At 40.2% G+C, this 23,894-nt stretch overlaps 1 protein-coding gene across 3 annotated transcripts in view; it reads right to left on the bottom strand.

The window, feature by feature from the left end:
* mboat2b (membrane bound O-acyltransferase domain containing 2b) overlaps positions 1 to 23,894 on the bottom strand; it is a 114,820-nt gene that overhangs the window by 44,650 nt on the left and 46,276 nt on the right. For all 3 annotated transcript variants that reach the window (XR_007247580.1, XM_048531416.1, XM_048531418.2), the window contains exons 2-3: positions 16,235 to 16,380; positions 11,128 to 11,205 (exon numbers count right to left, since the gene is read on the bottom strand). Coding sequence is in view for 2 of the 3 variants with exons in the window: in XM_048531416.1 (XP_048387373.1) it covers positions 11,128 to 11,205; positions 16,235 to 16,380 (224 nt within the window). In the remaining variant the exon portion in view is untranslated. The remainder of the gene's footprint in view (positions 1 to 11,127; positions 11,206 to 16,234; positions 16,381 to 23,894) is intronic.

The raw sequence follows: 23,894 nt of genomic DNA, 5'->3' as shown, positions 1-23,894 counted from the left end.
TATATACTCAAGAAAAATCATTCAGCTGGCTTTAAATATTATTTAGCGCCTTCTTTCAAAACAATTTGTTTAAAAAACGTAATATCCAAATTCTTTCCACAAAGCAAAAAGATCAAAAAAAAATCTAGATGCATGATAGGTTACTCAACCTGCTACCAGGGCTTCACGCAAAACATTATCCAGCTGGTTGAAGAGTGCCAGTGGATTCAGAGGCTTTCCAAATGTCTCAGATTGTTGAATGTGAAGTTCATAACTTAAATACAGAGATTAGGAGGTTCTACATGTGGTTCCCATTCTGCATAATTTTTTTCAGTGATATTTCATTGGTTTTAGTGCCTGAAGACCAAATGCAGTACTCAAAACTATTTACTAGCAAGTCTGTTCTTGAAAAGTAATTTTTGGGACTTCTGTTGAAAAGTCTGCATCTGCTTGAAGAATAGTCAATTCATATTTGTGTATTACAATTACAACTAAATGTTTATTTGAATACAGTAGTAGAGCAACAATAGCACTCACAGAATTCGTTCAATGAACAAAGACTTCCAACTCTCTGCCAGGATATTACAAACTCGAATATTTGATAAGTACAAATACATTAAAAAGGAGCGTTCTGGTGGTGTGGTTGGACATGAAATGGCATTTAGCAACAACAAAATGGATTCCATTTGTGCTGGAAATTTAATGAAATCTTCTTTGAATGAAAATGAGGATTGCTTTTAAGTGTCAGTGTTGAATTTAGGATGATGGGTCCAAGTTCAGGTGGTTCCTGTCATATGAAGTACAAGTATATAATCTGTTTAATGATCTCACATCAGAGCTATCACATTTTCACAAAACCAGAGTCTAATGTCACAGGCACAGCATGTGTTTGCTTACTGCCTGTTACCAGTTTGTTTTATATGGAGAGTGCACCCCAAGAAGTATCTGCTGAAATTATTTATTTGCTGTTAACAAACTTTTGAGAAACTAAAACAAGAATGATTGCTGATGTACATGCTTACCCCAAATTAAAATATAAATGTTTGAAATGCTCCCTTGTACGTAAAGAACACAGATGAAGGCTAACAAGTTTTTACAGATAAGAATCTCAGTCTGGTTAATTGACTCTGGTCTCCTATGTGGCAGACCAGCTGTTTCTTAGATAGCTTTCAGTTGCTTTAAAAAGACAAAGCAAGAGTCCTATAAAGTGGAGGTTGTGGTCAAAATTCCAGGAGGTTGGTTTGCATGCAAAACTTTAAACTGGAACAGGTTACACACTGTCTGCCTGATGTCTCAATTTGTTTCCAAGTCTGGTTCACAGGCTAGTTGAAGCCATATTTGCCAAGTTTTTCCAGCATCATGCTTTTACTTCAAGTTTACAGCATCCACACTGCTTGGCTTTTATCAAATTAGTATTTCAATGGTTGTAGTGGAATTAGCTGTTTCCACCTAGAGGATCAGTAATCAGCAAAAAAAGGTACATCTATCCATTTCATACTGTTACTATGTGACTCGTGCTTATGTCATTCTCCACCAACTGGATGTGGCCATCAAGTTATAAAGAAATTCTTCCCACTACGCAATTGAGGTACGTGAATTTCAGTGCGGTTTTGATGCCAGGTACGTAGGCTGTATGTCTCAGTAACTGAAGATTGTGTCCCTTCAGATGTCTGTAACAGACAGGCTAATGACTTTACTAAACCAATTTTGCAAAAAAATATGATTTTGTAATTGGACAGCAGTTAAACAAACATCTCTGGGCGTGTTAAAATGTACACAAACTTCCAATTTAAAACAATTCAGGTTACAAGGTGGTTCAGTAAAGTGTGCTAGGAACCACATTCATACACAGGGCTCCAACACCCGAAAACACCAATTCTCCAGCAACTGTGCTTTAAATTTAATGAAAATCTAGAGAGACTGGTCCTTGATGCATTCCCCACGATAATGCCTCCACTTGCCAATCAATTATCTTTTCTCATGCTGTACAAGTTATTGCTTCCTTTGAAATGTGGTATTTTTGTATCCATGTGGAGAAATTAAAGGTAGGCCATAAATAAATATTCATAATAAACATACTCAATCCTAAAGCAGATCTGATCACACTGCTCGATGTCCTGCTTCCTTGAAATACTCCATTTTATTCTCTAAATTTCTCCAACTTATTGCATCTGCTCAGATGGTGTAAGCTTTCACACTAAAAATTCTGATGTCTGTTTTCCCCCAAAAGATTTTTCTCATTATCATTGTTGACAGGACGCTCCAATGTGCCTGACCCATTTTTACAGTTAATTTTAATCTGGTATTGATTTTGACCAGTAGCTGTTTATTCATCTATCATTCACACCTCTTCTGGATACCAGATTTCCTCTAAATTTTCTTTTTAGCTGCATATGTCTGTATGAGGCAGTGACTTCTGGAACAAATCACTACGCAAAACCCTGATGCAGCTGCATGTAGCGTAGGGGAGATAGTACCAGACACATTCGTTCATTCCACTATTTCACTTAATTAACAACAATTATATTTCTAAATTTTCCTAGTTCTGACGAAAAGTCATTGATCTGACCTTGACCTTGGTTTATGACTCCTTAGTGGTACCCAACCTTAGCATTTCCTGAAACCGTATTGTGGTACTGGTGGAGAAGTCAAACAGTCTCGTCACAAATGTGGAGTTGAAATTTTATACATTAGTTTTCTTTATAAAAACACATCTTCAGAAGGGACACAAGATTATTATAAGATGTCCCCTAGGAGCCGGAGGACTTGTCTTATGGATTCAATGCAGGCAAGAGTACGCAGACTGTGCAATCTTAGAGACAAACTACAAAAAAAAAGGGTGAATCAAAAAGATTCCAGACCTGTCTATTGAACTGTCAAAACAACGGATAGGAGGGGCATTACAAGAAATTTTAGCAAAACTGATTTTGCTTTGTGGAATGATGAATGATCAACATTGCTAGATAGACCACCTTCCCTTTATGTCACCACTGACAGTTTTACCTGAGATGTTCTTCCTCTGCCACTGGAAAGTTTCCCTTTATTTACTCAATGCAAGTCTAAAGAATCTTTCACCTTCTGTTCCATTGCCAATAGTATCAACTTCTTTCATGTTTCACATATCTCAAATAGTACATTCCCAATATCATATATCCTCATTGCACCCTCTTTGATGAAAGAATATTAACACGCAGATGATGATTTTAAACTTTGCACCTAACTTAGGTTGCTAATCCCTTTCAATTACTTGCCCATCACTGCCATCTTATCTAGTCCTAAAACCCTCTGAACATTCCAGTTTGGCATTTTGTGCCTTCTGCAGACATGTGCCTTCAGAAGACTAGGTTCTGTACTCCAGTATGGTTGACACATGGTTGCTGAGGCACCTTCTTCTCCTCTAATTATCAGCCTTTCCAATAGCTGTTTTCTTGGCTATGTCTGTCCAATGACACTAACAAAACCTGATTTTCTTCCCTGTAGTGAAAAGATAAAAACTGGCTTTTTCTTAAAAAAAGAAACAACTTTATATGCTGCAAAATTTCCTGTAGACATTTTCCTTTCATCCACTCGGGATTATATTAAATGTTTTACAATCTATTGACATGCAGCCTCTTGCAAGCTATTTAGTTTCCTTCCCATACCCATAACTTGAATTTTTGTTAGCTGTGAATTTTTACATGGTGCATATACCCAAATCCAGATTATGTGTTTATAAAAGCAATGACTGTAACATTTGATCTCAGGCCTACCATTCATTAAATCCTTCCAACATGCACCTGACTGTTTTCTATCATTTGACTAACAGCGATGATGCCATGTTTATTAGCACCACGGGTCTCAATTTAAAATTTACATGCTTCAGCACTGTTCCTTGTAAAACCCTAGTGATCACAGATCTCCAGTCTGAAAAAACCCTTCTATCACCGCTCTGTCTATGGCTTAGTCAATTCTGCATCATCTCAATGGCTCACCATGGATCTAATGAGACTTTACTTTTTGTATCAGTCTGCCACGAGGGGCCTTGTCAAAGGCTTTGCTAAGGTCCATACGGACAACATTAAGGGCAAAGCAGTAAATCATCTTTGTCATTTTCTCAAATCAGGTTTGAGAGACATGACTTTCCCCACACAAAGCCATGCTGCCTGGTGCTAATTCCAAATATGACTAAATCCTATCCCTAAAAATCTTCTCCAATAATTCCCCAGCCTGTTATTTCTAAGACTAGACCTGGAACAAGAACAGAAATTGCTGTAAAAGCTCAGCAGATCTGGCACCATCTGTGAAGAGATATCAGAGTTAAACTTTTGAGTCTGGTGACCTTTTCCCAGCTACTATCAGTTCTGAGGAAATGAAGTTTTATATGCAGAAGATAAGGTTGGAGGTGGGGTTGGCGGGGGTGGGTAAGGAATAAATGATAGGTGGAGTTAGAGCCGAGAGATAGAGAGATAACAACAATTGGGCAGACAAAGGAGGAGGAGGAGTTGATAGGGTGGCTAACCAACTAACTGTTAATGGACACTGTTAGGGCTAACAATAGGTAGTATGTAACAATCAGGCTGTGTGATAATAAAACTGTGTGTGTGTGTGTGTGTGTGTGTGTGTGTGTGTGTGTGTGTGTGTGTGTGTGTGTGTGTGTGTGTGTGTGTGTGTGTGTGTGTGTGTGTGTGTGCGTGGAATAGAGGGCTAGGAAATGGGAGAGTACAGGCCCCAAAATTATTGGATTCAAAATTGCGTCCAGAGGGCTGCCGACTCCCCAAGTGGGATCTGAGATGCTATTCTTCCAACTTGCACTGAGCTTCACTGGAACATTGCAGCAAGCATTATGCTTGTTGCCCTTCTCAAACAAAGCAACATTGGCTACTCTCTGGTCCTCTGTGGCTAAAGGAGGATGCAAAGACTTAGTACAAGGACCAGCAATTTCCTCACCTGCCTCCCTCAGCATTCTGGGATTGATTCCATCACACCCTGACTATTAGTCTATCTGAATGTTTTTCAATACCCAGCACTACCTTGTTTTTAAAAGAAAGAAAAGGAATGTTGACATGTCCATGAATATCAACTTACCCCTCCTGAGACTGTCCACCCACAATGCCCTTCTCTTTTGTGAATGCCAATGCCAAGTATTCATTTAAAAAAGGACCTCACCCACTTCCTCTGGCTCCATGCAAATAAAAATCCTTCCTTTGTGCTTAAGTGGACCTACCCTTTCACTCCTTATACATGTATAAAACAGCTTGCAACTTCCTTAATCCCATTTGCCAAAGACATTTCATAGCCCATATTAGCCCTCATAATTCCTTGTTTGAGTTCTTTCCTGCTTTCTTTACATTCCAAGAGTTCTATCCATCTTTAATTTCCCAAACCTTGTGTGCCTCCTTTTCCTTTGATTAAACTCTCAATTTCTCTTTCCATCCAAATCGCTTATTTTCACCGGAACATGCCGTTCCTGAACTCAAAATCAACTGATCTTTAAAAAGATTTCCACACACCAGCTGTGGATGTACTCTCAAACAGCCATCCGTCCCACCCACATCTATGTTCCTTGTTCCTGCCTAAGACTGTGGGAGCTGGCCTTCCTCCAATGTAGAAGTCATACTTAAAAGTTTAGTCAATAGGCAAATTAATTATCTACTTTTAAGATTCTGCATATGACTATGAACAGAAAATAGGCACTTACAGAGGCCATTCAGCTCATCAAGACTGCTTTACCATCCTACATAATCATGGCTAATCTTCTTTTTCTACACCATACTCCCATTCTCTCCAAACTCCTTGACACCTATAGGTTCTAGAACTTTTTTTCTTAAATGTATTTGGTAACTTAGTCTTCATGGCCTTCGGTCTTGGGGAATTTCAGAAGTTCACATCATCTGACTTAAGAATTTTCTCCTTGTCTCTGTCCAAAATTCAGTCCGGAGACTATGATCCCTTGCTTTGGATGCTATTCCCTCTACCCCCAGACCACAGGAAACATCATCCCTGCATCAATTTATACATTTCGAATATTATTCCATCACACTCTAAGCTCCAATGAATACAAGCCCTAACAACCCAATCTCTCCTGATGCAGCAAACCTGCCATTCCAGGAATCAAAATTTCTCTACCTTCCTTCAATGAATCTAACAGTTCACAAACAGGTTTATGTTGCAATTTCAAAAGCATTTATGAGAAACACATGCTTTAAAAGAAAACTGCTTTAATGCTGATCTTTCCACACACTGTTTTTCAAAGAAACATATGCTGCTAGTGGACTTTGTAAATAATTGTATCTAGGGGTGGTGACTGCTGTAACAGATACCACATCCACCCCTCCTCGGACAAAAGTATTTTGTTGAAGAAGCATGTTCACTGTCCAAACACTGAATTACCGTATGATTTTCATTCTATTGCGAACTAATCTACAGCCTGATTAATAAAGTTAAAAACAGAAACATGGCAATCATTTAGTAACAAAAGAAGACAAACAAGTTTAGCAGACAACAAGGAAATAGAGGATGGGATATTAAAAAGGAAGAATATGCAATTAAAATTACATTAAAGTACAAACCAATACATCATTCCCATTATTACAGCCACAAAAATACATACAAATTCACTAATGTCCTTTAGGGAAGGAAACTACCAACATTACCTGGCCGACATGTGACTCCGGACCAAAGCAATGTACTTGATGCCTAACTGCCCTCTGGGCAATTAAGGATGGGCAACTAATACTTACCCAGTAAGTAGCACCCTCATGTGAATGAATTAAAGTTTTTTTTCAATTTCTTCAAATACTTTATGGAGTATGTAAAGTCGAATGAATAGGGCTACATCGATATCTTTCCATCCCACACCTAACAGTGTCGTGTTTAGGCAAAATGGAGTTGCCTGGATTTCTCTGGGTGTGGTGATGGCAGCCTGATGTGAAAGTGGTTAGATTTTGCAAGAGAGCTTGCAAACTTAGTGCAACACAGTTTCAAAGCTTGTGACATAAAAGGTGTGGTTGTATGACTGGTATGGCCAAAGATCACTTGATTTTTGACTGTGCGCTGAATTACGAAAAGCATAGTTTCACAGAAGAACTAAGAAATGTACTTATAAAAAGAAGAGGGGTGTGTCTGTGTCTTCTCCAGTAAAACATACAAGTTAAAAGAAAGCCATTTATTTTCTGCATCTAGTTGTGGAAGCTTTTTTTGTCAAAACAATAAAGTCAAAGATTTTATAAATTTGTGAACTAGTCCCTGTGTTGCCTGCGAAGCAAAAGTCCTGGAGTAAAAGATCAGAGAACTGCAGGACACCGAAAACAAAAAAGGAGCACACCTTCAAATCCTGAAGGAAGACTGGTGTGATTAAAGCATTATTACCCCAATATCCTTTTCTGCCTCCATCTGTATTGCTAGTTTTCTTTGTCTGCTTGTATCTGTCTGTGTGCAGGTGGGTTTTAGAAGGGGGTTACAGCTTTAACTGGTAGAGTTATATCCACAAGTCATAAATGTTTACCTGTGATTAGTATTGGTAATAAATATAATCAAATACAGAAACCTATTCCACCTGGTACCACACCTGTGAGTCATGACACCTGACAGCAAACTTCTGCATTTTGATCAGAGCATTTTACACATATGTAGAACATAGAACATAGAACAGTACAGCACAGAACAGGCCCTTCAGCCCATGATGTTGTGCCAACCATTGATCCTCATGTATGCATCCTCAAATTTCTGGGACCACATGCATGTCCAGCAGTCTCTTAAATGTCCCCAATTACCTTGCTTCCACAACTGCTGCTGCCAACGCATTCCATGCTCTCACAACTCTCTGCGTAAAGAACCTGCCTCCGATATCCCCTCTGTACTTTCCTCCAACCAGCTTAAAACTATGACCCCTCATGTTAGCCTTTTCTGCCCTGGGACATACTCTCTGGCTATCAACTCTATCTATGCCTCTCATTATCTTGTATACCTCAATTAGGTCCCCTCTCCTCCTCCTTTTCTCCAATGAAAAGAGTCCAAGCTCAGTCAACCTCTCTTCATAAGATAAGCCCTCCAGTCCAGGCAGCATCCTGGTAAACCTCCTCTGAACCCTCTCCAAAGCATCCACATCTTTCCTATAATAGGGCGCCCAGAACTGGACGCAGTATTCCAAGTGCGGTCTAACCAAAGTTTTATAGAGCTGCAACAAGATCTCACGACTCTTAAAACTCAATCCCCCTGTTAATGAAAGCCAAAACACCATATGCTTTCTTAACAACCCTGTCCACTTGGGTGGCTATTTTAAGGGATCTATGTATCTGCACACCAAGATCCCTCTGTTCCTCCACACTGCCAAGAATCCTATCCTTAATCCTGTACTCAGCTTTCAAATTCGACCTTCCAAAATGCATCATCTCGCATTTATCCAGGTCGAACGCCATCTGCCACCTCTCAGCCCATCTCTGCATCCTGTCAATGTCCCGTTGCAGCCTACAACAGCCCTCTACACTGTCAACGACACCTCCAACCTTCATGTCGTCTGCAAACTTGCTGACCCATCCTTCAATCCCCTCATCCAAGTCATTAATAAAAATTACAAACAGTAGAGGCCCAAGGACAGAGCCCTGTGGAACACCACTCACCACTGACTTCCAGGCAGAATATTTTCCTTCTACTACCACTCGCTGTCTTCTGTTGGCCAGCCAATTCTGTATCCAGACAGCTAAGTTCCCTGTATCCTATTCCTCCTGACCTTCTGAATGAGCCTACCATGGGGAACCTTATCAAATGCCTTGCTGAAGTCCATATACACCACATCCACAGCTCGACCCTCATCAACTTTTCTAGTCACAACCTCAAAGAACTCGATAAGGTTTGTAAGGCATGACCTGCCCCTCACAAAGCAGTGTTGACTGCATTTAATCAAGCCATGCTTTTCCAGATGGTCATAAATCCTATCCCTCAGAATCCTTTCTAACACCTTGCAGATGACAGACGTGAGACTTACTAGTCTGTAATTGCCAGGGATTTCCCTATTTCCTTTCTTGAAGAGAGGAATTACATTTGCCTCTCTCCAGTCCTCAGGTACGACTCCAGTGGAGAGCGAGGATGCAAAGATCTTTGCAAGTGGCAAAGCAATTGCATTTCTCATTTTTCAAAGCAGCAGAGGACAAATCTGGTCCGGGCCTGGACTTGTCAATCTTAATGTTTGACAAGATTTTCAGCACATCAGCTTCCTCTATCTCTATCCATTCCAGCATGCCCACCTGCTCTTCAAAGGTTTCATTCACTACAAAGTTCGTTTCTTTCGTAAAGACAGAAGCAAAAAACTCATTTAGGGCTTCCCCTACCTGCTCAGACTCCACACACAAGTTCCCTATGCTATCCCTGATCGGCCCTACTCTTTCTTTAACCATTCTCTTATTTCTCACATAAGTGTAAAATGCCCTTGTGTTCTCCCTAATCCGTTCTGCCAAGCCTTTCTCGTGCCCCCTCCTGGCTCTCCTCAGACCATTTTTGAGCTCTTTCCTTGCCTGCCTGTAATCCTCTAGAGCTGAGCTTGACCCTAGCTTCCTCCACCTTATGTAAGCTACCTTCTTCCTTTTGACGAGAAGCTCCACCGCTCTCGTCATCCAAGGTTCCTTTATCTTACCCCTTCTTGCCTGTCTCAGAGGGACATATTTATTCATCACTCGCAACAACTGCTCCTTAAACAGTCTCCACATGTCTATAGTGCCTTTACCATGGAACAATTGCTCCCAGTCCATGCTTCCTAACTCATGTCTAATCGCATCATAGTTTTCTCTTCCCCAATTAAATATCCTCCCATTTTGCCTAATCCTCTCCTTCTCCAAAGCTATGTAGAATGTGAGGCAGTTATGGTCACTATCATCAAAATGCTCTCCCACAAGATCGGATACCTGCCCCGGCTCGTTTCCGAGCACCAAGTCTAGAATGGCCTCTCCCCTTGTCGAACTGTCTACGTACTGAGTTAGGAAACCCTCCTGAACACACCTTACAAAAACAGCTCCATTCAACTCTTCTGCTCGAAGGAGGTTCCAATCAATATTGGGAAAGTTAAAGTCACCCATTACAACAACCCTACTATGTCCACACTTTTCCAAAATCTGCTGACCTATGCTTTCTTCAATCTCCCTGCTGCTATTGGGGGGCCTGTAGTAAACCCCTAACGAGGTGACTACTCCCTTGCTGTTCCTAATTTCCACCCATACTGACTCGGTAGGCAGATCTTCCTCGACAACGGAAACTTCTGTAGCTGTGATACCCTCTCTGACTAGTAGTGCTACACCCCCTCGTTTCCCCCCTCCCTATTCTTTTTAAATGCTCTAAACCCTGGAACATCCAGCAACCATTCCTGCCCCTGAGAAACCCATGTCTCTGTTATGGCCACAACATCATAGCACCAGGTACTGATCCATGCTCTAAGTTCATCACTTTTATTCCTGATATTCCTTGCGTAAAAGCAAACACACTTTAACTGATCCCTTGGTTCCTTCCCAGGAAAATGTATTTCTGATGAGTCACACAGGCATAGCACATTTGACCAAGGGCCAGGTGCTGCTGGTACAGATTACAAAATCCCTACCTACAATCTGTTATGGCAAGAGATCTCAAAACTCCTCATTTGTTCTTTTTTGTAGCATAATGTCCACTTGGCTAACCAATCTCAAGTCAGTATGAATGTACATACAAGATTATCAAAAAAGGTGCTCAGATATCACTGCCTAACTTTGTTAAAGGGCACATGCTCGTGCCTACCAAAGATTATTTGCATGGCAATGTTGAAGGTTTCCTGAACATCATTGATAGTATTCTACACATTAGAATCTGTGACTGTTGCGTCATTCATATATCATGCAGCATGAGGCCAGAAGAAGAAAGGATCATTCACAAGGCTCAGACCTATTGTTTTCCAAGTGCCCCGACTGAAACGCTTAGTTGAACACGTGGAGACATTGCCAGGGTATCTCTCAAAATGAGCATTGTCAGTGACATGATCTGAAATCTAATTGAATGAAAACTTCATGCCTATTTAGCTTTATCAACTTTTTAAAGTTGCTCACATCAAGGGATGATTTTCTTTTTAAAGCATTTATGGTAGTGCCACTTTAAAAATTCTGGATACAGTTAAATTAAAATGCAAACAGAATAGCATCCATTGAAAATACTTACTTTTGCATGTTCCCTGCACCAACAATGATCATGATGTAGTAAGAAATTCCACTCTGCACAACAAAATGCAAGGCATACCTAGAAGAAACATGTTTAATCTTAAGGTTAATGACGCCCTAAGCAAAGTAGAGTCAGTCAGCACAAACTACAACTGCTGATACAATTATATATGAATTCTAGATACGCTGCTTTCTTTTACAAAGAAGTATTATGGAAAAAAGTCTGCTAAACAAAGCATTCAGGCAACCTGCATCCTCAACTGGATATGGCCCATACCATCAAACATACTTCGAACAATGGATCCTGGGCAATACAGCAACTCCTCTAGTCATAATACAAATCATGCCTCAACAATGGACCTGGAATCAACTTGCTAAGACCATGTTGGGCTAAATCGATCAGTTTGAGGAGATATCATATGATGGACCAACTAACTGTTTCAGAAACCGTTTCTCTCCAAGCCAGAGAACACAAAATTAAATTAGAAAGGAGGACCCAAGGTGAGGACTCGTCACCCTTCTAGTTTAAGCCCTGCGTATTGTTCGACAAGCCATATCCACAGGCAACATCTGAAAATCAAACTAGCAACTGCTGACTCCAGGTGAACAAACAGAAATCCTTCAATATCTTTAAATCATCCTGATCCTGAATTCAGAAAGTCCATTGAGCCCTGTCTGAAAAAAAAATCAAAAATAGTATCAATCTAATGAATCCACATCCAACTAACTTTTATGGACTCTAACCATTTAATCTATCTTCCCATCTTAACTTACTTGGCTGCACATGTTTGAACCGTTGAATGCACAAGTATGGGTTGGAGTATTTCTATTATTCTCATTTAGGTGGGGGAGGCGGAGTGAGGAGATGGGAGACAGAACAGGAGGCAGGTGAGGCAAGAGGTTATGAGGGAGCAAGGGGGAGGCACAGTGACGGGGGGGGGGAAGGAAGGACGAAATAGAGCAAGGAGGTGGGGGCAGTGGGTAGAGGGTTGGGACATACGCAAGTGTATTGCTAGGCAGGGGAGGATGTTTCATTTGGTGGGTTTTTTTTGGGGGGTATGGGGGAAGAACAGACTCCCCCAGATCCCAGGTTCTGCCTCTCTTTCCAAGTTCCCAATTCCTTCCTTTCCCTTCCTGCCCCCTTTCCACTTCCCCACCTGCATCCAAATCCACCTGCACCACCTTCCTCTACCAAGAGGTGACTCCCCCAACCCAAGCCCAACATCCCTGTTCCAGAGTTTCTAATCCAGAACCTGCACCTTTGCTTCATGTGTGCAATTTAAAGCAACCCATAGCACAAGTGTGCTGGTGTGAGCAAGTGCAGATATCCTTGTACACTGATTGCTTGAATTCAAGCAACTAGTAAGGCAAAAGGGTATATTCACCTTTGTTCATAAGGGTTTGAGCGAGTATGGAGCCTTATACGGAGAAAGGATGTCTTATTACAACTACCCAAGGCATTGGTGAGATTACATCTTCAGTGCTTTGTACATTTTTGGTCTGCTTACAAAAAGGAAAAAATATACGTGCCATAGTGTGAGTGCAGCAAAGGTTCACTAGGTACCTGTGAGGGCAGGTTTGTTATACAAGGAGAGATTGAGCCAACTAGACCTGTATTCACTGGAGTGTTTAGAAGAATTTGACAGCATTTCATTGACAAGTATAATATTCTGACAAGACTGGACAGGAAAAAGGGATCATGGTATCAGGCTAGAAGCCCACTTCAGACGGAGGAGATGAGGAGAGATTTTTTCAGAGCGTGGTGAACTTCAGGAATTATTTCTCCAAGCCTTTAAAACAAAGTCTCAGAATATATTTAGGAAATAGATTTCTAGAAGCTACAGCTGTCGAGGTGTATGGCGTTGAGTTAGAGGATCAGCCATGATTATGTTGAATGGCTGAGCAGGCCTGATGAGCCAAATTGCACACACCTGCTCCTATTTTCTATCTTTCTGTCATCAGTAGATCTATTAAAGCTTTGATAGGTTATAGTGTGCAGTGACAAAAACTAACGCCTTTGGTTTTAAGGGCAATTTTTACATGAATCACTTCAAGATTCTATTAAGATAGATTTCACAGTCATCGTCTGTGAGACTTTTAGTGCTCCTTTCCAACACAGTGCTGTGAGAAGACTAGAACATCTCAAATGATCACACTATTTAAGTCACTTTCTAATCCTGGCATTGCCTTGAGCTCACTCATTGCTAAAGTCCTGTGATGTGTTTTGAAAGTAATCCCTTCCAGTTATACGACTTAGTTGACAGCACTGAAAAAAGTCACATGAATGTGTGCTGGCCTCCAGGCTGGGTGGGGGAGAGCAGAGAATATTTGAGTGCTGCAAATTATTCTATCTATTCATTGTGGAAAAAGCACAATGATTCACTTTGTTAACATTAAATTCATTTCAATAGCATTAAATATTTAGAATATTTTTCCCCATTGCAAAACTGCTCTATAACAAATTTTATTTCGTGCGTAAAATAAAATTGCAATGCAGATTTCACAAAACCATAAAACTTTAGAAGCCAGTATAAGTTTGTATGGAGTCACAACTGAAAAGTTTAAGACAAACAAAAACAAAAAAGTTCTATTCAAAATTTTTTTCCTGTTTTTTTTCCTGCATGGAGTCTGGCTTCTAGTGGTTCTTTGCCCTGTTTTTGGTTTGCTGGGTCCACATCTCACACCCAGAATCAACAAGTGCTGACTGGAATATGTTAAAGCTCTCCAGCATCTGTATGAACAACTTGCTGCTTGAGAATCTCAACTTCAAAAAGGAGTTATCAGCTCAACTGCAAAAGGTATTAAAGTGTGAATATTATTTTCCGGGTACTTACCCACCCCTCCACCAACCACTTCTGATCAAACTAATCAAAAAACCTCAAACGAATCAAAAGGTTGAAAATCAGTTTTCGTTCACATAGATCTATATACTACATGCTCTCACCTGAATCATTATTTAAAATTTAAGAATTTTTTTCCCCCACTTGAGCCTTTGTATAATTTAGCAAGCTATTCTGTCAACATGTCGGAAAGCTTCACACAAGAGCAGCAAGCTTTATGAACACTGCAGCACTGCCACCACACAACCTCCACCAATAAAACAAGCTATCAGTGACATTAAAACAGACAATTTAAAATCCAAGTGCAAGCATTGACAGCAGTTCCCAGAGCACCATAATCACTCCTGCACCCTGTACTCTTTATATATTTGCTTGAGAACAGTGTCACAATTCTCAGAGAGCGACCTCGGCTCCTAGGGAGAGTCACTTGTTTCTCAACATGGGCACGATACAGTCTGAATGCTGAAAATGGAGGATAAAAGTCCCCAACAGAGATAGGAAGAACTGCTTGATCCTGGAGTCAGAGATAACAGTGTGGAGCTGGAGGAGCACAGCAGGCCAGGCAGCATCAGAGGAGCAGGAAAGTTGATGTTTCGGGTCAGGACACCTCAGGGACTGAGAATTTTCTGAAAGAGGGTCCCAACCCGAAATGTCAACTTTCCTGGCCTACTATTGCCCACCAAGGCCATCAGAGGCAACTCAACACAAGTTCAAAGTCTTTCCACCTAGCAAAAAAAAAGTGTATCCACTAGTCAGAAGCATCAAGACAGGCAAATGTCTTATTAAATATCAAAAACTTACAATGGTTGCTTCCTGTGTCAGTCAGTCAACTGCAACAAATGTCAGTTCTATAGACTAACCCACTGACTCTCATGACCACACTCTATCCTTGAATGTTTAGTTCCTTTGGTGTCAATCCAACTTCCTTTTACAATCTGAAATCATCTTTGCTTCCAATACCTTCACAGGTCATTACCACACACTGTAAAGAATTTCTTCCTTTCACATCAATCCTGCACTACTTCGACAAAATATTAAATCTGCCATTCCTAACACCTTGTTTCATCAGTTAAATGAGATCAGCTCATCTTTGTCTCATTATTTAATCCTGACTCTACCCCAATAAATTTGTCAAACACTCTTGCTGTTTCTTAAAACCTCACTAAATTGTGTCTGATTGTGACTTTACTGTGCATTGCAAAACTTCTGTAGTAATATATTTCAACATTTTCCTGACTGTCAGATTAACTTTGTGTTCCCCGTTTTCAATACCTACTTAATAATAGTGCTTTACTGACAGCCATCTCCTGGGATTTTGTATAATCAAGAACACTGAGAAATCATAACTAGAGCATCTACTATATCTGTAGTTGCCTCCAAGAATGCAGTATGTCAGGTCCTTGGCTCTTAGTCTCCAGTTTCTTTTAATTGTTTTTGGTTTCTCGATTTATTAGGCCCTCGAATGCTCTCTCTTTCTGATATATAATTATCCTCTGACAGTTCCACAAACTATTCGTTCAACCTTCCTGCCATTTTCCTCATTCTAATTTGTCCTGTTCTCCCTCCTAAAGCCCCAACATTTTCTTCTGCTATGCTCCGTTATATTGACTTGTAAAAACACTTGCAATCTATTTTCATATTCACAATAGGCTTACTTTCCTAGGTCTTCCTATTCAGCTACCCTACTTATCAACTTTTTGATTGTGCTTTGCTGGTTTTTGAAACACTCCCAAAATCCTCTGGCTTGCTATGAGAGCTCCCTCTAACCTGCATAGCTACACAGTCCCAAAGTTTCCTCAAAAGTTTCTACGCATTACCTTGCATATTAAGGCCAGATTAAACATGAGAATCAAGAGCAAATGTGTGCCCTACCATACATTAGTTAGGTGACAAGCAGACCCATCCTTGACACACAAAATCATATGATGTGCCACTTCCTCTGCAGATCAGTTCAGTCTTCTATGAAATGATTAATCGACAGTAAATTGGCAAAAGTCAGAAAGAAGCAGTCAAATACTTTATTGGGTCTGAGAATCAAAAGAAAAAATTCCTAGCTCTGCTGGAAGCATACAACAGGGATAATTAATAAAAACAAGAGCCAAACTGAATGATGACTCTGAATATCTGATTCACATCAAATACTGTCTAGCTTAACAAGCGAAAGGCAATTTTTTTGTTGCAAAATAGCCATGAGGCTAAAGAACACTCCGCTTGACATTTAGGAAATATTTTTTCAAAACAAAGAACAAATTTCAATGCAATACTTACCACCCAAAGCAGAACAATGCAAGGTAAAGTCCCAGAAGTGTGGCAACTGCATGCCTGACATAGCTGCTAGTTTTACTTGGGTGAAGATAAAGTCGAAACCATACACTTGCTAGCAAAGCAAACAACTGGCATACTACAAAATTCACCTAGAAAAACAAACAGCAGTGTTAGTGTCAAAAATCGAACCACAAATTATAATATCACACTGTATAATTTCAAAATTAATTCATAAAATATTGTCTTAGCCATTTAGACTATAAGACACAGAAATTAAGCCATTCAGCCCGTTGACACTGCTCCACCGTTCAATTGTAGCCGATAGTGGGAGAATGGGGTTGCAAATCTTACTTAGATAATAAAATGTGAGGCTGGATGAACACAGCAGGCCCAGCAGCATCTCAGGAGCACAAAAGCTGACGTTTCGGGCCTAGACCCTTCAGAGAGGCTTGCAAATCTTTCTCCCTGTAACCATGTATCCCCTTGACACTCAAGAACATATCTATCTCCATCTTAAATATACTCAATGGCCTGTCTCCACAGCAGTCTGTGGCAATGAATTCCATAGATTCACCACTAATCTGTGGATGAAGTTTCTCCTGATCTGTTCTAAAGGATCTTCCCTTTACGCTAAGACTAAGCCCTCAGGTCCTAGTCTCTTCTACCAATGGAAACACCTTCCCAACGTCCACTTTGTCCAGGCCTTTCTGAATTCTGTAAGTTTCAATTAGATCCCCCTTCATCCTTTTAAACTCAATCAAGAATAGACCCAGAGTCCTCGAACTTACCTCATACAATAAGCCTTTCTGATCCTAGGATCATTCTCGCAAACTTCCTCTGAACTCAGTCCTGGGCCAGTACATCCTTCCTGAGGTATGGGGCCTAAAATCTCTCAAAACTCTAAATATTATTGAGCACAGCATATAAAGCCTCAGAAGTATATCCCTGCTTTTAAATTCCAATCCTCTCAACATGCCAACATGGTAGTTTGGAAGGCAAATACAAACTGAAACTACAAGTTTACCTTAACAGAATCCTGATCGATAACCCGAAAAGTCTCTTTGCATTTCAGATTTCCGAATTTTCTCCCATTTAGAAAATCATCTATGCTTCGATTCTTCCTAGCAGAGTGCATGACCTCACACTGTTGTGTATCATGTTGTATTCCATCTGCTGCCCCTTTACCTACTCTCAAACTGTCCAAATGCTTCTGCAGCCTCACCAATACTATCTGTCCTTCTACCTATCTTGGTATCATCTGCAAACTTAGCCAGAACACCTTCAATTCCTTCATCTAGATCTTCAAAATGTATAAAATGAAAAGCTGTGGTCCCAACACTGACACTTGTGGAGGACCATTAGTCACTGGATGTCATCCTGGGAAACGCCCTTTTATCCCCACTGACTGGCTGTCTGGTAGACTGCCAGCCAATTTTCTATCCATTCTAGTACCTTGCCTCTAACACCATGGGCCCTTATCTCACTCAGCAGCCTCTTGTGCGGCACCTTGAAGGTCTTCTGGAAGTCCAGGTAGATAACATCCACTGGCTTTCCTTTGTCCAACCTGCTAGTTACCTCCATAAAAAAATTCTAATAGATTTGTCATGCACAACATCCCCTTGATGAAACTATGTTGACTTTGCCTTATTTTATCATGCACTTCCAAGTATTACACCAGTTTAAGTGCATTTTATCAAACTTGGACACCTGGACAATTATTCTATTATGTCAAAAATATCCACTGGAGTCAAGAGGGTCTTTGGCAAATGCTTATAGCAGAGTGGTAACGTGCCAACCTCCAGATGAGGAGGACCAGTCTCAAGGCCCACCTGTTCCAGAGGTGAGAGCAAGTTAATTAGAACATTAGATTATAAAAGAAAAGAAAAAAGAAAAAAGAAAAAAAGAAAAAAGAAAGATTTGCCAGAGGTCTCAAGCCTATAAAATCCGAATAGGACTAGATAGGATAAATGCACGAAGGGCAGCACGTTGGCTCAGTGGTTAGCATTGCAACCTTAGTGCCAGGGACCTGTGTTCAATTCTACCACAAGTGACTGCCTATGTGGAGTTTACACATATTCCCCATGTCTGCAGGGATTTCCTCTGGGTACTGTGGGAGGAAACCAGAGTCCAGAAGATATGCAGGTTAGGTGGATTGGTCAGGAACAGAGGAGTACGCTGTTAGATGATCAGCCATGATCGTATTGAATAGTGCAGCATCAATGGGCCTGCTCCTACTTCCTACACCCTACACTTATGTTTCTCTCTTTCAGCTTTTCCCCTGTTACAGCGTCATAATAATGTTGGCTGATTACCCTATCACAATCTTAAATTATTTGGATTTGGCTGAATGATTTTTTTAAAAAACAGCTAGATTTTCATCCTGCTGTAAATCTTCCCCATATATCCAAACTGGACTAGGATCAATCGACTCAATTTCATGCACCAGTGGCTTGTTTATAAACCAGCGGTCATATTTATTGACACTTCAAATGTTTGTTGGCAAACTATTTGCATTTCACGTAGTAATAGAAAGAAATTCTTTGCCAAGGATTGTTGTTTTTCTTTGACATGGTCGTGAAATATCTAACATCTTGGGGGTGACGGTGACCCCACATTGCAAAGTTAGAAAAAAAGACAGCAATTCCAGTGTAGGAACTTGAACATTGTAGTGGCTTGTTACATTTGCCTGGTTGAATCCCAGCAGTTTTGCAGGAAATTTAATAACATGACCAAACGCAACAGTTAAATTCCTTGCATATATTTATTTCTGCAATCATCTGGTAATAAAAACCAAAGCCATATTTTCATTTGAGTTTAAATTTATTTACAAAATTAACAATTGTGGTAACAACTGGAAGTTATACAACAACCATAATTTGAGAAAATTATTCATACTGTACCAGAGCAGGTGTGAAACAAGGACAAAAACAGAGCTCATGCTGTTGGAGTTTATAATATTAGTTAAAGGCCTTTGCACCATTGCCAATAACCCTTCACCCAACTTGAATACTTCCAGCTAGTTTATTACTTCCTCCCTCAAGTCCTAATGCTGAGCTCGGATTCTTTCAATCTTCATTCACGATGAAATGGAGTTGTTTTACAGCTTCAAAATGTTTACTTTAATGATGCAATAAACAAAAAAAACAAAGAAAAATGCATAGTACTCAATCCATATTAAGAATCCGTAGATGTATTATTCAAATGAAAATATTTTAGACTGTTTCTTCATGAATTTGACTAAAAATAGACAGACAGTGATGTGGCACCAAGCACAACTTACCAAAAGAAAGTTCTCCGGTTTGATGCCTACCCTGCACCTACTTGCTCCCAAGCCTAGCAGCAATAATTTTGCTAGAATTTACCCAGTAACTGGAATTTTAATAAAATGAATGAATTTGGGGCATATTATACAAAAAGTTAATGAACTGCTCACAGTCCCAGAAGGTAAATGTAGGTTTAGAAAATAAACAAATTCTAAGGGAGAGTGAGTATGCCTCCAGAAAACAAAAGAACATTGTCAACATGCTGCTACTCTTAGGTCCCTGCTATCTCTCCCTCAACTTTACTCTAAAAAGAGAAAATCTTCCCAACCATGAGAACAGCTAGAATCAAAGTCACAAACAACACCATCAATATCACTAGACATTCACCTACAATTGTCTTTGTTATCCGACTCAGTAAAACTACTCTCAATGGTTAACATTAACAGTTTTTCTTCACAGATGCTGCCAGACCTGCTGAGCTTTTCCAGCAACTTTGTTTTTGTTCCTGATTTACAGCATCTGCAGATGCTTCAGTTTCTCTTTTTGTCTATTTGGTCTCGAATGTTTCTCTGAGTGGGGGAGTTTTAAAAAGGATTAAAATTTTTAGCTAATTTTATTATTGCACAGCTTTTTTTTTGGCTTCCGGTTATGATCATAAAATGAAAAACAAAAAAAAGGATTGCAGATGCTGAATATCCAAAACAAATTCAAACTATTGGCAAAACTGGCAGCATCTGTAAAAGGAGAAAGCAGAGTTAACATTTTGAATTCAATAACTTTATTCTGATCAACAATCACTGGACTCAAAATGTTAATTCTGCTTTCTTCCCACAGAAGCTGCCAGACCAGCTGAGTTTCATCAGTAGTCAAGAGGATCACTTTGGATGAAGTAAAAATAATAATTTTCCCTTTGGTAGAAATACACAGCAACTTTTGTTTTTCTTTTAAACAGAGTTAAACAGTTAGGTAAACTGAGCATTTTTGGTAGTTAGATTCAGTTGTCACATCTGCAGCAATACAGGAGTGGGCTTGATGTCACAGCTCACTTGTAGAGTGCTGACATAAGCCACAAAGAATATACAATTGCTTCTCCGACCCTTCATATCAGTCCCCACTGCAAGCATATATCTTTGGACCCTGTGATTTATTCAGCTATATGCTGTTTTTTTGATAATATCACCCACATGAAAAAAAAATGCACACACCAGAATTTATGTACCTGAACACCACACAATTCTTTACCACCTTATCTGATGGTTCCACTGCATGTGCAAAACAAGATTTTTTTTAAAAAAATTCACTCACAAGATGTGGACATGATTGACCAGCCAGCATTATATTAGCTGTTCCAAGCTGCCCTTCAGAAACTGGTGTTGAGCAACCTTCTTGAACCATTACAGTCCCTGATTTGTAGGTAGGCCCACAAATGTCTGTAGGGCAGAAATTTCAGGATTTTGATTCAGCAATAGTGACAGAAACTGCAGTGAGTGGTTCAGAGGGGAACATGCAGGTGATATTCCTGCCATTGTGCTTCAAGATGGACGTGGTCATGGATTTCGAAGGTGCTGTCTAAGGTTCTTTGACGAATTTCTGCATTGCATCTTGTAGGTAGTACACACCACTGCTACTGAACATTGGTGGTGGAGTGAGTGGGTGTTTGTGGAGGTAGTACCCACCAAGCAGACTGCTTTGTCCTCAATGGTGTGAACTGTCTAGAGTGTTGTTGGTGCTGTACCCATCCAGCTAAATGGAGAGTATTCCATCACACTCCTAACTTGTGTCTTCAGATGGGAGACAGTCTTTGGAAAGTCATGTGTTTAAGTTACTCCAGCATTCCTAGCCTCCACCCTGCTCTTGCAGCCGCTGTGTTTGTGATGAGTCCAGCTGAGCTTCCTGTCAACGGTAAGCCCAAGGATGTTCACTGTAGGGGATTCAGTGATCATAACACCATTGAATGTCACAGGGCAGTGATTTCATTGTCTCTGAACAGTGATGATCACAGCCCAGCATTTGTGTGGCATGAATGGTACTTGCCACTTGTTAGCCCAACTCTAGACAATGACTTGATCTTGCTGCATTTGAACATGGACTGCTTCAGTATCTGAGCTGTCAGTGGTGCTGAATCCTGTGCAATTATTGGTGAATATCCCCACTTCTAATCTTATGATGGCAGAAAAATCATTGATGAATCAGCTGAAGATGGTTAGGCCTAGGACATTACCCGGAGGAACTTCTGCAGAGGTGCCCAGGAGCCAGGATGACTGACTTTCAAAAACACAACCATTTTGTGTGCCAGCTATGATTCCAACCAGTGAAGAGTTTGTCCCCGATACCCATGGATTCCTGTTTTGCTAGGGCTCCTTGATGCAAAGGGCTCTCATTCTCAACTTACCTCTGAAAATTCAGTTTTTTTATCCACTTGTGAACCAAGGCTGTAACAGGAGCCAAGTGACCCTGGCAGAACCCAAACTGGGCTTCAGTGATCAGGTTACAGCTGAGCAGCTGCTGCTTGACAGCACTGTTGATGATATCTTCCAACACTTCACTGATGATTGAGATTAGACTAATTGGAGGTGGTGGCAGTGGTGGTGGTGGCGGGGGTGGGTGGAATTGGTTCCATCCAATATGCCCTACTTGGTGTACAGAACATGCCGAGGCAATGTTCCACATTTTCAGGTACATGCCAGTGTTGTAACTTACTGGAACAGCTTGGCGAGGGCTGTGGCAAGACCTGAAGTATAAGTCTTCAGTACTATTGCCAAAATGTTGTCAGGCTCCATATCCTTTGCAGTATCTAATGTCTCCAAACCATTTCTTGTTATTACATGGAGTGAATGGAATTGGTTAAAGGCCGGTATCTGTAATGCTGAGGATCACAGGAGGCTGAAATGGATTATCTACTTGGCACCTCTGGCTGAAGGTTGCTGCAAAAGCTTCAGCTTTATCTTTTGCACCAAACATTTGGCTGTTTCATCATTGAGGATGGGGATATTTGTGGAGCCTTCTCCTCCAGTTAGGTGTTTACTTGTCCACCACCATTCACGACTGGATGTGGCAGAATTGCAGAGCTATGATCTGATGTTAATTGTGGGATTACTTAGCTCTGTTTCAATCCTCTTACACTGTTCAGCATGCAGAGTCCTGTCCTAACTGCATAGTTAGCATCTAGCCTAGTTGACTGCAATAACCTACTAGCAGAATACTAGAAAGACCAAGTCCGTTGCCTTTAATCTAATCATAAACTCATTGTTCTATTCAATTACATTCCCCTTTGTAGCCAGTTTTAAAACGATATCTTAGAGCAGCTTACAAGCCCAATGACTAACATTTGATTCCTGCTGAGTTTATGGCTACCCTGTTGATTTAAGCTTTATTTTGCAACTGTGGATTCTGGCCAAAATTAACTCCAAAGTCCAGGTCAGGTCACATAACTGCTAGATCTTGGTGACTTCCAACTTTGCTACTATTTTTCAGCACATTTCCTGGCATTTTGTTGCTCCAGTGGTGAGAAGTTAGAAGCTAGTGGGTTAGAATTTGCTGTAGACTAGTAAATATTGATCACCTTCGGAGGTAGGGTCTCTCCTGCAACCTTCAAAGCAAAACAGTTTTGTGAAAAGTTATTCATTATTGGTGGTAATAACACAGCAAGGGAACTAAGGCATACTTCACCTTTGTGAACAGGAAAATCAACATACTATCTCCTTAAATAAGGAGTTCCAAGAATTAGGAAATCAACAGACTGAGAAAACAGGTAAAATTAAATATTATAACAGGAGGTAGAAAATGGGGAGAAGAAGGGTCTTGTAGTACAGTGGTAGTGTTTCTACATTTGAAACAGGAGACCTGGGTTCAGGTCCTACTTTTCCCGGATGTATGTTACAACATATGTAAATAGGTTGATTAAAAAAAGGGAGGTGGGAAAGCAAGAAAGAGAGAGACTGGATTAAGAGAAACCAAAAACAAAAAGTAAATTTCCTTAAATTCTCTTTTTGGCTAACATTTGAACCCCATTACATTCCTACTGCTTTGCCTCAATACTGGTTCATTGACTGTGCCTCTGAAGTACTTTGTCCTGCTTTTCTAAACTCATTAGGTAAATATAATTTAGTATTTAAGACAAAAGTAGCTTTAAAGCAACTGAGGAAGGTGTGATAAAGCAAGGATACTCAAAAAGGAAAATATTCAGAAAAATTAAAATGAGACTAAAAGTAGAAACATTTGCAGGCAATGATAGCCCGGAATACTGAAAGATTTTAAAGAAAACGTTTTTGGGAGGTAAAAGTCAAGAAGTTCACTTTTTATCATTCTGTATTCAGTCTTATTTTCCTAACTTACAGAAATAAAATTGCAACATTGCAAAAGAGATTGAAAAAATGTCTGTAAAGATATACTTTCTGGTC

Source organism: Stegostoma tigrinum, chromosome 4 (assembly GCF_030684315.1).
Source record: "Stegostoma tigrinum isolate sSteTig4 chromosome 4, sSteTig4.hap1, whole genome shotgun sequence".
In the NCBI taxonomy this organism is placed as follows: Eukaryota; Metazoa; Chordata; class Chondrichthyes; order Orectolobiformes; family Stegostomatidae; genus Stegostoma; species Stegostoma tigrinum.
This window is presented reverse-complemented; position numbering and strand designations above follow the sequence as displayed.